The sequence below is a fragment of the Bactrocera latifrons genome, unplaced genomic scaffold (assembly GCF_001853355.1).
Source record: "Bactrocera latifrons isolate USDA-ARS-PBARC rearing strain unplaced genomic scaffold, ASM185335v1 scaffold_44, whole genome shotgun sequence".
In the NCBI taxonomy this organism is placed as follows: Eukaryota; Metazoa; Arthropoda; class Insecta; order Diptera; family Tephritidae; genus Bactrocera; species Bactrocera latifrons.
In genome coordinates, this window is record NW_017537090.1 from 412,120 (window position 1) to 427,624 (window position 15,505).

Below are 15,505 nucleotides of genomic sequence, written 5' to 3' on the forward strand. Positions count from 1 at the left end.
ATGAACAGAATTTTCTCATTTATATGCCTACGATTTTTTAGTCAGGTCGAATATTTTACGCCTTTAAAAAAATTAGAAGTTTCCAACCAATTGGACTTGACTTTATTAGCGTTCAGTCTTTAAATGGTTTTGTTGTTGCAAATTGTTTTTTCAAAAATATGTCCAAAGTAAGAATGCCGTTTTATGCTCAGATAGCTTCATTACCGTGCTTATTTGAATTTCATTAATTCTTAGGTATATCTCATACATGTTTTTGCTTTTTTGTCATTCTAATCTTCGATTGGATTTAAGCACTTGAACTTGATTACCGCTTCATTTAACCCAAAAATGTGATTCGCATTTGTATTTAAATACTTTCAAGCAAGAATACATATTTTATATATAAATGTTTAAAACAAAAAAAAAAATTTTAACACAATGGTGTAGTAAAAGTAAAGCAATGATTATTTTATTATTATATTCCTTTTTATTGAAAATTGTAGGATAAGTGCAAACGTTTTGACTTTGGAAATAATAATTTCATGATTTTTTTCAGTTGGATTCAATTCAGCTCTCTATAATTGTTTAAACCCAGAGAAAAATGTAAAATTGATTGTTTTTGTGATTTAGGGAGGGCGTTGTTAGGCTGTTAATTGCAACTAACTTTAAAGGTACATATAGCAATTTTGTTCGTTGAAAAGAACGGCTACAAGTACATTAATTGTAAGGATATATTGTATATATTTTAGGAATGCCCAATTAAATTTATTTTTCGAGTTACATGCGATCTCTGACGGCACTAAACAAGGTATTTCACTGCTGCAGAGATTTCGGCCTTCTCCATTACCCAACCGTCTATTAGAAGTTATAGTCTGTACATAGAATCATCGTAATAATCCGGAGACTCTTTAAAAAACTAAAGTTAACAAATATTTTTGGTCGTTTTTGGCTTGCAATCAAAAACTGGTGGGTTTTTGTAAGGAGAACTAAAGGATGATCCATTTCTAGGTTCCCTACTTTTTTAAAGAAAAAATATTGAAACTTCATATTTAATGAGGGATGAATCATTCACAATAACATTATTTGGCATTTATTTTTCAAATATTATCTCTTTCCGATATTGGCCGCGGCTCTGGCTCTGATGATTCGTCCGTTAAGTCTAATGACTCGTTCAAGCATTTCGTCTGGTAACTGGCAAATGATACGCTGGATATTTAGCTCCAAGGCTTGAATCGAAGCGGGATTGTCCGCAAAGACCTTAGGCTTTAGGTACAAATCCGCACTAGAAAAAGTCTCACGGTGTGACATCTCACCTTTGAATGATGTGACGTGTAGGAAGTTACGCCGTCTTGTTGAAACTAAATGTCGCCGAGATCACGAGCTTCATCTTCCACGGTCTTCGTATACTTTTACAGCGTGCTGGACGTGGTCTATTTGGTCGAATTTTATCCAAGAACGGATGCTGTTGATGATGTTGCGAATAGTACGCTCCGTAGGCCGATCATGTTGATCATAAGTTGAGCGAAGCGCACGAAACACATTCTTTACAGAATTCCCGTAATAAAGTTGAACACTTTATAAAAGCTGATCAGCCGTAATTAATCTATCAATGATGAAATGACAAACACTATTAAAAAAAAAAAAAAAATACGAAATCTTGTCGCGACTCACACGTAATCTGTCAAAAAAAAAAAAGGTTATTGAAAGAGGTACTTCTACTTGGATCACCCGTTATGTACAGATCACACAGAATTTCATATTGATTGGATCATTTCTTGGCAAGTAGTCACTCAAAAATATGTGAAAAAACGAGGAAAACGCATTTAAAGATAAACTTGTGAAGCTAATTCATCTGAGTGGCTACAAAAATTACTTGATACTTATATAGATTAAAAAATACTTCAAGCCAAATACGGAGCTTTTCCAGTCAATGTGCATTTTGGGTTAAAAATGAAATTTTTAATTACAATACCGGGCATTTTTAGCAATCCATCGATTCTCTCGTCATTTATCGGTATTATTATTCTTATACTTTTCTTTAAGATAAAGTGCAAGTAACATACAGAGAAATAATAATTTATTAAAAAAAATAGTAATAATAATACAAGTTAAACCATTTTAAAATTTAATTTTTTTAATTTATTGCAGTTGCCTCGATTTGAGTAAAATTTTTGGTAATTATGCATACATAACACATTAACACACATACCTGTATTCACCACAAGTAGCGGATACTTCAACAAACATAACAAAAGGGTATAGAATGAAAATGTGTTTATAATTTACTTGTTCAATATTATTTTTCCCAATACTATAAAATTTTTAAAAATCCACTAATGGCCAACACAATGCTATGACATAATATGTTTGAGTTTTAAAAGTGCAATCCAAACAAACCTAAAAAAACAATGTCACATACGAGTATAAAAAGCAAAATTAAACCTGTTGAAACCTTTCTTATTCAAATTTCTGCTGAAACATAATTATGCTTGCTTGTTTGCATGTATATATGTTTTCGCAGGTTTGGTTTTGATTGTCTGCTTTTAGGGATTGCGACACAGATAAGCGAATTAATGAGTGTCGTGTTGAAATAGACGGGCAATCAATGGGGAACTCAGACATCTGATTAACTGACTGATTCACGTGAGTCGCATGAATGGTGGGAACTACTAACCAGAAAGAGAATTTAAAATAATTTTCAATTTTAATATTCATAACAGCCCACTTAGCAAGTTTTCAGAGAGTAGTCAAATTAATTTTTCAAGTTTACTTATTTCTTTTCTTGAACACCTGATGAATGGAGATGGCCAGTCTCAATTAATAATTTGCGTATTCTTCATTGAGTGGTGCTTTGTAACTGTCAACGAATTTCTTTCAAGAACGTCGCTGAGTTGATGAGTTTTCTTGGCGTAAAATGAAAACACTTGTTAAGAGATGAAAGAATTTTGGAGCTTTTCATAAAAGTGTTATTGATTGTTTAATAATTCGAGATTTTGAGAAAGTGAAATTCTTATATTTCATTTATTATGAATTTGCGTCTCACTTTGCGATTTGCAAAGAATTGATACAAAGAATTCAAGCAGATGGTAGGGACATAACTCACAATTTTTTCCGAGATCGCGAAAAATGTAGACACTTGATATACATACTTTACCCTACAAAACTTCTGAAGCCTTTCGACAATCTAAAATTCATGAAATAGCTTCCATTGGGAATTAAAAAATTCGGCTTTAGATGAGTAGTTAGTAACATTAAGAATAGCTAATCTAAAGTAAAAACTGAACGGTTCCAAAACCCCTGTAATTCGCCTTATCAACTGAACTAGAAGAGGTTGAATGTCGGATGTTGTCGAATAAATATTCCACGCTTTTATAACTGAACAGATATTTTACTTTAGAAGATTATATTCACCGAGAAGTTAAAAGTAATTTAAAGAAACAGAGCGACTAATAAATTGGGGTGAGAACGACGGGATAGAGTCTTTGGATGCCTTTTTAGACGATTTTTATATCTCACACGGATTTAAGCCAAAATAAATTAAATTATTTAAATCAGAACAATAACAATATTTATGTTTTATTTACTTTAGGTTGTGATCAAATACGGCTTTCAATGATCTATGATTTTTGAAATAATGAAACTACGAAATAGAAAAATATGCAGTCCTCATTCTATACTAATTTTCGAGGATTTTACTTTCTGGCGTTATGAGTCTTTGAAAGCGATTTATGTCGTGCAATTCAAGAATTCGACGAATGAAGTGCGCTTTCGTTAGTTTTGTTCAGCTTTTGCGGAAGAAAATTTTAATTGTTTTCTGCTCAAACTACTACTACTACTTTTAAATAGATATCATTCAAGAAACTCTTGCAATTAAAGTATCAAAAAAGCTAAAGAATAAGTCAAAGACACACTGTATACGTCCAACCTTTTTATAAGGATTTTTAATTTTTTATAAAATCTTGCCTTGAAACTATTATAAGCAAGCGGTTATATAAATATTTTAAAACCTATAGGTATACTTTGTATATCTTTGACCCGGCTTCCAGAATATACCTATAATGGGCACGATAACTTAGCGGGGGAGAATTATCTGAGCTATAAAGTGGTTAGTGTATAATGATGTAATTTTCTACTCTCGCTTTAGGCATACCGCCAATAAACGTCTCGTGGTGGTTAGCATAACAGACGAAGCATTCATCTTATAATAAGTGTAGGTCAATTGAGGGGTTTAAGAAAATAAATTTTTGGTAAAGTTCCAAAAAAAAATATGATTTTATGTAAAATTTTTCCCAAAAATTGCTTTAAAAACATAGTTCGAATCGTAACACTATTTAGAAGAACTCTGAAAACTTTCCATAAGAGCACTTTACTAGTTTTTTTATAAATCGTGACCACCGATTTTGAAAATGATGTTTCGAGAAAAACACGATTTTTTTTTTAATTTTTTCATAACAATATTCGAGCAGGTTGCCAAGAGATGGCGAGGATTAATTAATATTGAATTGCCCCAATATTCCGAACATGTGTTAGAAAGCTACTTTTTTAACAGAAATGTTGAACTAAGTATGTTCCTGAAAAAGTTTTTTGCGGATAGTTCTTCATCATGCCACGCAAGCCATGAAGTTTACCGAGACGATGCCGTATGAGTTCGTGTGGCACGGCAATGGTTCGCTCGCGTCCGTTCTGGAAATTTCGAAATTACGATTTACAGTGATAAAAGTTTGGATGGACTAATTCCTATAGCGGAAAATGGCAAAAAGTGGTCGACCAAAATGGTACATATTTATTTATTTATTTATTTATTAGTATAAATATAAGGCGAGAACGTCATGTTCGACCAAAACATTTTAATATGAGGACTGGAAATGATGATGATGAAGATTTTCGCAGAACTCTTTGGCAGTCACTGAAGCAGCTATTTTAAAACGATGAAAAATTATGACAAAATTCTATTCGCAAGAAATCATATTTGAAACCTTGGCAACAAACAAAATAACAGCAAATTCTAATATCCATGATAGCAGATAAAGTAAAGCTCGAGGCACTTTTTTATTGCGACAATGCTGTGTTTATTATATTTATATTGTAAGACCCATTAAAAACTATTTTAAAAACAGCGGCAACGATTCCAGTAATTTCTTTATTTTATTGACGTGTTGATCAATCAATTGAAGCTGATCGCAATCCTGGAGGTAGTTCGTTGTCAACGCATTCTCGATTCTCTGTGAATAATTTGTATCAATCAAAAACATCTGTTCGCGACAAACAATTATAACCGATTTTCTAACATTCTGAAAGTTACGGCACCAGAAGTTTGATTCTACACATAAACTTCTTTGTTGAATAATTTCACTCATCGTACAAATTGCAGAATGCACTTAATGTACTTCAGAAAAACAAGTGTATACACTAATGATTATTTGGATGTGACATTTGGCGCAGACGCTCCGGTTGTAGTTATGTGTACAAAAATAAAAACATATTAAAAGCATTGACACATAAACAAGTAAATTACAAGTTAGATTTTCTGAGATTTTACACTTTCATAATGTCAATATCACAATGTCTCTTTTTTTAAATCATCACATTTCATTGCTATTTGGCTTTTTGTCAGCATTTAAACGAACATCACAGTTAAAACCTTTACGTCACTGTAAACTAGTGTATTTTTAGCCTATACTCATTTGTTGCTCCACTTTAGTAAACTAAAGATTTATCTGATGACTTTGGTGTCACGAACGATTGAAATAGTAATATATTTGGGAAAGAAACAAATTTGTACATATGCACACCCACCGGTTTGCCAAACCCAAAATAGCTAAAATACAATCCTTACTGAGGTGTTTGTCTTTTCATTTGTATTCACTTCATTTATTAAACAAAAACTATTAATTACAAGTAATGACTTAGTATACCGCCAACTGCGCGCGCGAAAAAGCATAAGATGCACAAGCAAATTAGCCGAAGAGAAGAATATGTGTAGAAAACAAATGAAAAAGAAAACAATGTGGAGACATAAAACAATACAAAAATTTATAAGTGGCAATTAACACGTCGCGTCACTTGGACATGCCACTGGGCATTTGACCTATGGTGCTATCATAAACCGGTAATTCTTGGCTTATATACACATAGACTTCCATGCATGTTTTTAGTTCTCCTCCTTCAGTAGTGGTGGATGTGCGCGTATATATTCGAGGGCACGCAACACATACGCTGGCACCGGCGGTGGCGTCGGCAGGTGATCACCGGTCGGATGGAAGCCTTCCTCGTCGGCGGTATAGCTTAAGGAGATGCGCTCACCTTCGGGCGATACGTAATTCAGTGAGCCACGCACACCGGCCAAACTGCCGGCCTCCTGACGTTGAATGCCATTGCTAGTCTCATAGGAGAACTGGTAGTTGCCCTCGGCATCGGATGCGTCACTTTGAAAGCTGCGTATTTCGGCATTTTTGTCAATGTTGTCGGCACAGACGAAGGTCAACAAGCATAGCGCAACACAGATGAGCTGGAAGTGAAAGATTACGAAAAAGCCCATAAAATAAAATATAATGAAGGCATTAAACTGGAATTGAGGTATAATGCAATATTTAATGAAGTCGATTTACAATTTCAATGCTTTGATGAATGAATGAATGAAGCAAAAGGTGACTAATACATATATACATATTATTAACATATTTTTTGCTTGCCTGGTTTATTGACATACTTACATGTTTAAGCATATTGACTTTTTTGTGGTTACTCGATTATTGGTTAAGAAGGTGCGACAGGACTCGTTGCTTGATATCCAGAAACTGTGCGATGAACCAAAAAATGTAGGGCTTTTTATAGTAAACATCTGTGTTTACAAGGGTTGCGGTGCCAAGTAACTACATATGCTTATGAAACAAGTTCTGTTATGAATTTTAGAGCGTGAAAAAATCGAAAAAATATTAAAAAGAAAATAAAAAGAAAAAATCCCAAAATTATTCAATATTGTGCGAAAACCATTACAAGAATTTCAGTATTCCTTGTCATAAGCTCACAAATCGTTTTTGCAAAGCGCTTGCAATTCATATACGCTTGAACATTGCGCCATTACGGCTGCTGAAACATGTATGTATTGGTGCATCTAACGTTTATTGCCATTATAGCTTTTCTTAATACACGTTTAATTAGTTGCACACTTTTAGGCACTGCGAATAAATTCAAAACATCCAAAACATCTATCAAAATCTGCGTCTTTGTTGCTTTTTGGCTTTTTGGCTTTGTTGTATTGTTTTATGGTTTTTGCTTGCTTTTTTCTTGTTTTTAAACGTTTCTGTTTAGCTATAGTTTTTTTGGTTGTTGCTGGTCAAACATTAGCGGCGTTGCGTTGGAAAGCCACGTGTTGACTTTTTATATGTTATTATGTGGATAATTTTGGAATTAATTACTGTCGATAATGATAGTTAATTGCTAGCGCAATTCATCGGCCACTTCATACGAATGGTATTCATGATCGAGTTCCGCGGAAGAAACCTTTGATATCAAATATCAATTTGCGCTTAAACTTTGATATTTTTGGAATACTGTGCTTTTTAGCGACAAAAGTAAATGGAAAGTATTTAGAATGAAGAATCGACGAACATTTTAAGTGACTGGAAATCAAACATTTGTCGTAAAGAACGTAATATCAGCCGTGTAGGACGGCGGGGATTTGGTGATGCTAAAAGAATGCATGACTGCCGATGGAGTTGGTAATTTGACTTTCATAGAAAGCACTATGAATACGAAAGACTACCTAATTGTTTTGAAGAATATTTTGAATTCCTATGTCGAAAAACTGAGTGTGGAACACTCTTGCGTGTTTTAACAGGACAATGAACCTAAACACACTGCGTAAATTGTTTAAGAATAAATGCTTTATCACCCCCACAATCACCGGGGCCTAACCTCAGCGATTATATATAGGAGTACATAGGCAAACACATTAGAAAAAAGATAATTAGGGTATGTTCAAGGATGATATTGAAGAAGAATGACAAAAATTTTAGCGGAAGTAACAGAAAGTCTTCTTAATTCAATGCTGCGTCGTTTACCATGCATAATTGGAAGAGTATTAAAAACCATTTTAAAAAAGCCATCATGAAACTGCTTCATGAAACTCTTAAGGCATGTTATTAGGAATCATAAAAAAATAGTAGACTTAAGGCTTAAAGGCTTAAAAAATCTTTGGGAAGTGGGCGAGGCTCCTCCCATTGATCTGTTTATTGCATATATCTTCCAAGCCAATAAAGAACAAATTTGCTAACTCTTCTAACGATAGTGTGCCCACTCCCCAATTAACGTATATTCTTATGTCACAGTGCCATAATGAGAATACTGGACTAAAACATCGCCTTCTTCCTCTATAACACCATTTTAATTTTAAATTCCATCTGATTCTTTCACATTCAGTATACAAACAAAGCACCAATTCATATAACGAGATAAATTTTTGTATGATTATAGTCATTTTTTTGAAGTGTGTGTTCTTATGACCAAGGTTTTCTAAATCAACCCGAAACTATTCGAGACCATAGGTACGGAATATGTGGACCCCAGTGCCTTTTACATTTTACCGAAAATATCAGTCAATGTTTAAGACATATAATTGAAATTTTGAGAGAAATCTTTCTTGATAATAGGGCCACTTGTGGCCAAAAACTTTGAAAAAGAGGGTCTCCAATAAGTTTAATGTACATATCTCCTAAACTACTAAAGCTACAACAACCAAATTTGCTGAGTACAATATAACAAAAGAACTCTTACCGACAGTGTGAAAATATTTGAAATCGGATGAAAACTCCGCTCACTTCCAAAATAGCGGTAAATTGGCGACATCGGACTACAGCCACTCACTCCTATTTTCTATATTCGACAATATCAAATTCTATTTGATTCTTTAACTTTTCAGAACACAAACCCTTCTTGGTTTTATAATGGGAAGAAACTTTGCACGAATAGTGCCTTAAGTGTATGTCACCTTATGAACAAAAATGTTTTAAATCCAACTCTTAAAGCCTTTAGACACCGAATATTTGCACCTCAATATTTACGGTTGACTTTTAATTGAAAATTTCGGTGAATGTGGGAGATATATAATTGAAAATCAGGGATAACACTTCTCTGACAATGGTATGTCTGTATGTTAAAAATGGGTTGAATCGGGAAAATTCTCCTCGTAGTCTCCATATATCTAATATAAAGATTTTCGAACTATCGGGTGACTTTGTACCGCATACATCGGCTAATATGTGAGTTTTCTCCAAGAAAATGGGAGAGCGGGTTTTACTCATACCTGTGTATCTTTGTTTTTAAAATAAATAAATTTTTGCGAAAATTTGCCCTAGCCCCTATATAACTAATATCAGGATTTTCGAACAGCCGGCTGACTTTACTCTATTTGATTGTTTTTTAGTATGGGACATGCTAATTGTAGGTGGTATTGGGATAAAAAGATAAACTTACATTTCATATGCTGATTTTCGTTTTTCTAATGAACGTTAGTCAGTGTATGAGCAATATATGGTATAATGTATACATAAAATTGCTTGGCTTTCGATCCTCTGGTTGAAGTTTTACACCTCAAAGTATTTCCCTGGCTACAAAATGTGTGAAAATAATCATAAATTCAGGACCAATTCACTTTTGCTCGATATGACCACCTTTTGCCTTAACTATGGCCTTGAGACGGTCAAAAAACAAATCGCAAGCTGCCCGAATGTGACTTGCTGGTATTTTGGCCGACTCACGGACACTGGCTTTCTTCAGCATCTCGAAACTGGTGTATTTTTTACTTCGGACCTTTCTCTGCAAAATGGCCCAGAGAGAATAATCCATTGGATTCGCATGTGATGAATTCGAGAGCCATTGTGTGGTCGTAACGAAGTTCGGAACGTTGTTTTTCAGCCATTCTTGGTTCACTCGCGCTTTGTGAAACGGTGCTGAGTCTTGTTGAAACGTCTATGATTTGCGATCGAAATGTTTGTTTGCGAACGGCTTCAAAGCAGCTTCCAGAACACTTTCCCGATAATAAGTCGCATTTAATGTGACCCCAGGCTCGATGAAAACAATTGAAGAGCGCCCATCTGCGGTGACAGCGGCCCAAACCATTATTTGTGGCGGGTGCTGCCTCCTGGTGGCCAAACGATGACTTACATTCTCGTATGAACGGTCGGTCAAGTAAACCCTATCGTTTTGAGAGTTTACGAATTGGAAAAATTGTGTCGTCAGAAAACACAATGTTCGGAATTTGATCGCTTTCGGCTTCTTACTTGTTACTGCTTCGGTGTGAGATCATGGGCCTTTTGAATATTTTCAGTTCTTTAGCCATTTGAATGGCACTCCATCGTGGATTTACATGGCGTTTTGCGATGCCATCAGCATCATTGTAACGAGTGATGGTGCGATAAACAAAAACTTTATTCACATTAAGGTGTTTGAGCTCACGAACAATTGCTGGCTGTGATTTTCCAGCTAAATATAAAGCAATCACACTATTATGTTTGAATTCCATTGCTGATTACTTTTTTGTGCGTTCACTTTTGGCAAAACGCTTTTGTACACTTGTGAACAATACTCCGAACTGTTTTTCAGCAAATTTATAAACAGCTGCGCGAACGGTCTTTGACTTAAACTCTTTCTCTCTGCCTAAGAGATAGACTCGCCTCATTTCTCACTTATAGAATAAATCGTTAAAGTTAGGTCTTTACTGGTGGCTCAAGACTGGCTTAATTATTATATTTAAAGGACATATTTAAAACTCTTGAAGAAATAAATGTAATACTTTCTGAGTTAAACGCGATTCCCGTCGGCTCTAAAAAAGAGTTATCCACTGTTGAAGTAATTCTGCCTTGCTCAGTGTATAAAATAAAAATTCGATTGAAGATTGGATATATATTAACCAGACAATGAGCCACAATTAAAGAAAAAAAAAGAAAGAAATGTTGTTTTTTAAAATAATTTAATTTTACCAACAATTATTGTCGAAAACTAGTTTAAAGGTAAACTCATTGCCTGTATTGTCGTATATATGTATATACATATGCAATAATAATTTTAATTTCGAATTTTCACACGGGGTATTCTCCTTAAGTAGATTGTTCAATTTGCCAAACATTAGAGAGTGCCAAATTTCAACAAACAATTGAAATAAAGACTATGAGCTTTACAATTTAATTGGACCTTTTTGAAGAGCATTCAATTGTTCAAGTAGTTCGAAGCGAGTTCCTTCCCGTTACAGTTAGCAAATCATAGTTGGAGAACCGTTCTTAGAGTTGTCTATGAACTAATTTTTCAAAGTGCTAAGGAAAAAAGCACATTCATTTGCTTTGACCCAATTCAATATGTTCAATGATATTTTATTTATGCTTGTAATATAATAAAACCGTCTTAATACTCGTTCTTCTAAATTTCATATTACCGAATTGAAAATGCCGTCGGCATATGTGCTAATGGGATATATTTGATTGTTTGATGTTTGATGACGAATATCTCGTAAACACTTAACTTGATCAAAAAATCATTTTTATAGAGCAGTAAATTTCCTACAAAACTATGAGTTTCATTATTGATAATGATTTTTTCATTGAGTTATAAAATTCATAAGAAAAGAAAAATTTCCCAAAAATAATCAAACTTTAACCGTTAATATCTTTTAAACGGTTGGGTTTACGAAAAAATCGTAAGAGACCATTTTTGTAGAGCATTCAATTTTCTACAAAATTTCAAGTAGCTGGAAGCGAGATATAAATTTTTCTATTTGATAATAAGAAAAAATAGAAAACTGTAAGTAGGAGGACCTTCCCGTTACAACTCATTCTTGGAGAGGCTTCCTTAGAGATGTCTAGGAACCTATTTTTCAGAGTACCAAACGGAAAAAAAAAAAAATTTTTTTTTTCAATCACAGTAATATATATATATATTTGTCTTATATGTTTGTATATGTCGAAAGATACCTTTTATGAGTTTTTTCCCTTTATAATTAGAGCCAGTTGTCATTCTTTCTTAAGGGATCAGCACGAATCAGCCCATTATAGATCATGCCAACCTTGATACCTATCTTCTATTCCTTTTAGATGCGAAAATGTATCCAGAGAAAATAATTGAGGGGAGAGTTTTTCTGGAGCTAATCATTACCGATATTTTAACAAGCCTACATTTTTAGTTGACTGAAATGTTTTTCTATATAGAATGTGGAAATTCACCTGGCTTTATTTCTGTAAATCTTTATTTGATCAATCATGCCTACTCGAGTTAAGTAAGTATGAATGCTATTAGATGCCCAGATATGAAGGGAAAAAACACTTCTTTTAACATAAATAAATACTATTTATCTAATGAAATTATATCTAAAGATTGGCAGTGACGCTAAAATTGCAATTTGTGCATTAAATACATTTGAAGTATAAGATTTGTACTATATGTACATCACCATTCACTTAAATTAATATTATATACTATGTATATTACTTTGCAACTTAATTAATTCAGTTAGTCTTAAGATCGAAATCGTAAGTCTAAAGGATGTGGTCTTTGCAGTCGGCGAGTTTCTTCACTGTTGTCCAGTAGGTTGTATGTTGGAGTGGCAGCCTAGGCGATTAAGATATTCGAGAACCGAGACCATTTCTAAATCTCGCACTTCATCATATTTATTTCATGGCCTTTGTGTAATACGATTAATAGTAAAAATATTTATTTCGAAAGTAACTGCAGCTAATTTCCTGGAGCTCCTCTCAAAAAGATGTTTCGCCGATTTTGTTTGATAATTAAACAAAAGAATGATCAAAATAAATTTTTTTTGACAAAATGGCGGTTGCTCGAAAAAATGGATTTTTTAACAAAATTTAAAAAAACCATATTGAGAAAACAAGTGTATGTACATTAAAAATTAAAAAAATAAAAATTCTTACTGTATATAAAATTCTGACTAATATCTATGATAATAAACCAATTTTCATTACATTCGTACGAAGGAATAAGAAATGACTTACTAAATGTAAGAGATGTATAAAATAACTTCATTATTTCCATATTCATGCACTTAATTATAAAACCATAATTCAGTGTATTAAAACTGCGTCGGGTATAAGAAGAAGAGACAGAAGCAAACAATAAATTACTACTCGTCAATTTCTAAGGCAGGTGGAGCGTAGGCTGGGCTCACTACTATTGCATCGTAAATTATAACGCGTCCCATGCATATTTGTTTTGGCAAAGATTAATGATTACGATTTGAAATTCGTTTCGGACATAATACTTAATCAAACTAAATTTATTGACTGTAGCGCTTTTTTAATTGTTGCAAGGTCACTTAAAGCTAAAGTGTGATTTATTTGTATTCCCACTAAGAGTGCATGTGTGTGTGTGTTTGTTAATCGATTGTCGGATGCAATCAAATAGTAATAGAAGCTTGGTAAACACTCGCTTTAAGGGTTTGGTATTTTCTACACTCGCAGCCATTCAACTTTACTCAGTAATTCAGGTTCTTCAAAGTGAATTTGATAACAATTCATCAAAAGAATCGAAATTGAGTATCCCATTGATCAAATTACATACATAATATTACATATGTCCAACACTCTCAGGTTCTGCGCTCATATATGAACCAGTTTTATCCAGTATTAAAATTTTTTTCCACTCTTGTTCCATTTTATTTCGTGTTTCATTCACGCCACTGTAAATTTTCAAAAATGTTATTACTTTATTTTGCACTTTAGGAGACGATATATAAGTTTGCCAACCAAATTGTGCTTGTATGGGTTGTTTGATTTAATTACTTTTGTCGAGAAATGTCTATTAAAACAATCAGCAAGGTACTGTCTGCATATTTGTGTAAAAGTTTCGCCTGCTGAGGGTCACCCACTGCGAGAAAACTACTTTTTCCAAATTTTTATATTACAATAAAATTGTGTGTACAGTTGGCTGATAGCGTTACACATCAATCTGCATATCTGTATATACCAATCGAAAAATCTGCAATCAACAAAGCCCCATTGAGTTTGTGTCTTAAGTCTTTCGTTTAGCAGCTTTTTATTCGATAATATTTATTTGTATTTTACGCCATTTGTTTTTATTTTTTATATTCGCTTCGAAGTAATTTGGGAATAATGATCAGTGGTCACGCGTGTGGCGGCAGATTTTAATTCGCATTTTTTTATTCATTTTTAATTTTGTTAATTTACGGCTGCAGGTAAGCGGTTATATGGGTGACCGTAATAGATGATTTGTGCAAGGTTAGTGTTTCGAGTGCGTGTTTTGATGAAAGATTCGATTAAAGAGCACGCGAAAAGTAACTTATTTTAGTTTTATACTCTTGGCTTTATTTATTTTTAGTTCGTTAAATTATGTTCACTAATTATGAATGGGCGTATAGGTGAAGATGCTCAAGAGTCTGAAAGAAAAACACTGCTAAAGAGGTGTGACGCATATTCCGATTTGATTTTTTCATTTATTCAGTTTTTTAGCATGTACATATATATGGATTTGCATTGACCTTTTAAAATTTTTTTGCAACTCCTATATATGTTCTTTGTGGTTTATTCTTAGACGCTGCGTTCAAGTTCACGTACGCTGTTTATGCAAAATATCTGAATAATGTCAAATTAGAGCCTTATTTCTAAATGTGTATGGTATATAGTACATTATACAAATTATCATCAAGAATTCTTTGAATTTGCATTGCTTATTTTGGCTATTTCGAATTCAAGTTCATGTACATCTTTGAGATATTATATTTATGGTGAAGACTTAAGTTAAAAATTATGCTGATTTTGTTGAGATTTGTTTCGTCATTTATCAAAAATATAGTATCTGAAACTCTGAATATAACCAAAGAATATAAGAAGGAAGAATTGTCTTCTCTACGACTAATTGAAGTAATTATAAACATCAAACATAAATGTAATGTATTATTTCATAAAAATATTATATATCGCTTTTCTAGTTTCTAAAGGAAAAATTTTGGACAATGGTATAACAACCTTTATTAAGACAATCGTCGCACTTGTGACTAGGCTCCCAAGTCGCTGTTGACTTGTCATAACTTCATTTTTGTGTATCTTGGAGCCAGTATTAATAGCAACAACAATGTCAGCTTGGAAATCCATCGCAGAATATCTCTTGTCAACGGGTACTACTTCGACTAAGTACGCAATTGAAAAATAAAGTCCTCTCTCGACGAACAAAAACCAAACTCTACTTGCATTAGTCACTCATTATTCGCGTCCTGCTATATGGTGCAGAGGCATGGACGATAACAACATCTGATGAGTCAACGTTACGAGTTTTCGAGAGAAACGAATACCTCAGTCGATAGATAGATAGATAAATAATTGAGGAATGCACTGCGACCTTAGGTCTATTGTGCCCTCACCTAGCTCACAGGGACTCGCTTAGCCCCAGCATATTGATGAAGTCCAGTATTCTGCTGGGTGCTAGCGAGGCGATGTGATCCCTATCCGGAAACATGGCTCCAAGGGCCTTCCACCTGCGCCTACAGACTGCAATGCAGTCGATTAAC

General features: G+C 33.7%; 1 protein-coding gene across 1 annotated transcript; it reads right to left on the bottom strand.

Annotated features, from left to right (window-relative positions):
- Nucleotides 1-5,822: 5,822 nt before the first annotated feature.
- On the bottom strand, nucleotides 5,823-6,772 carry LOC108972922 (pupal cuticle protein Edg-78E). The gene is made up of 2 exons (XM_018939821.1): nucleotides 6,693-6,772; nucleotides 5,823-6,487 (listed from the first exon to the last, which is right to left on the bottom strand). Exons 1-2 carry the CDS (start codon nucleotides 6,702-6,704, stop codon nucleotides 6,131-6,133), a joined length of 369 nt encoding a protein of 122 aa, XP_018795366.1. The 5' UTR covers nucleotides 6,705-6,772; the 3' UTR covers nucleotides 5,823-6,130.
- Between the last annotated feature and the right edge of the window lie 8,733 nt (nucleotides 6,773-15,505).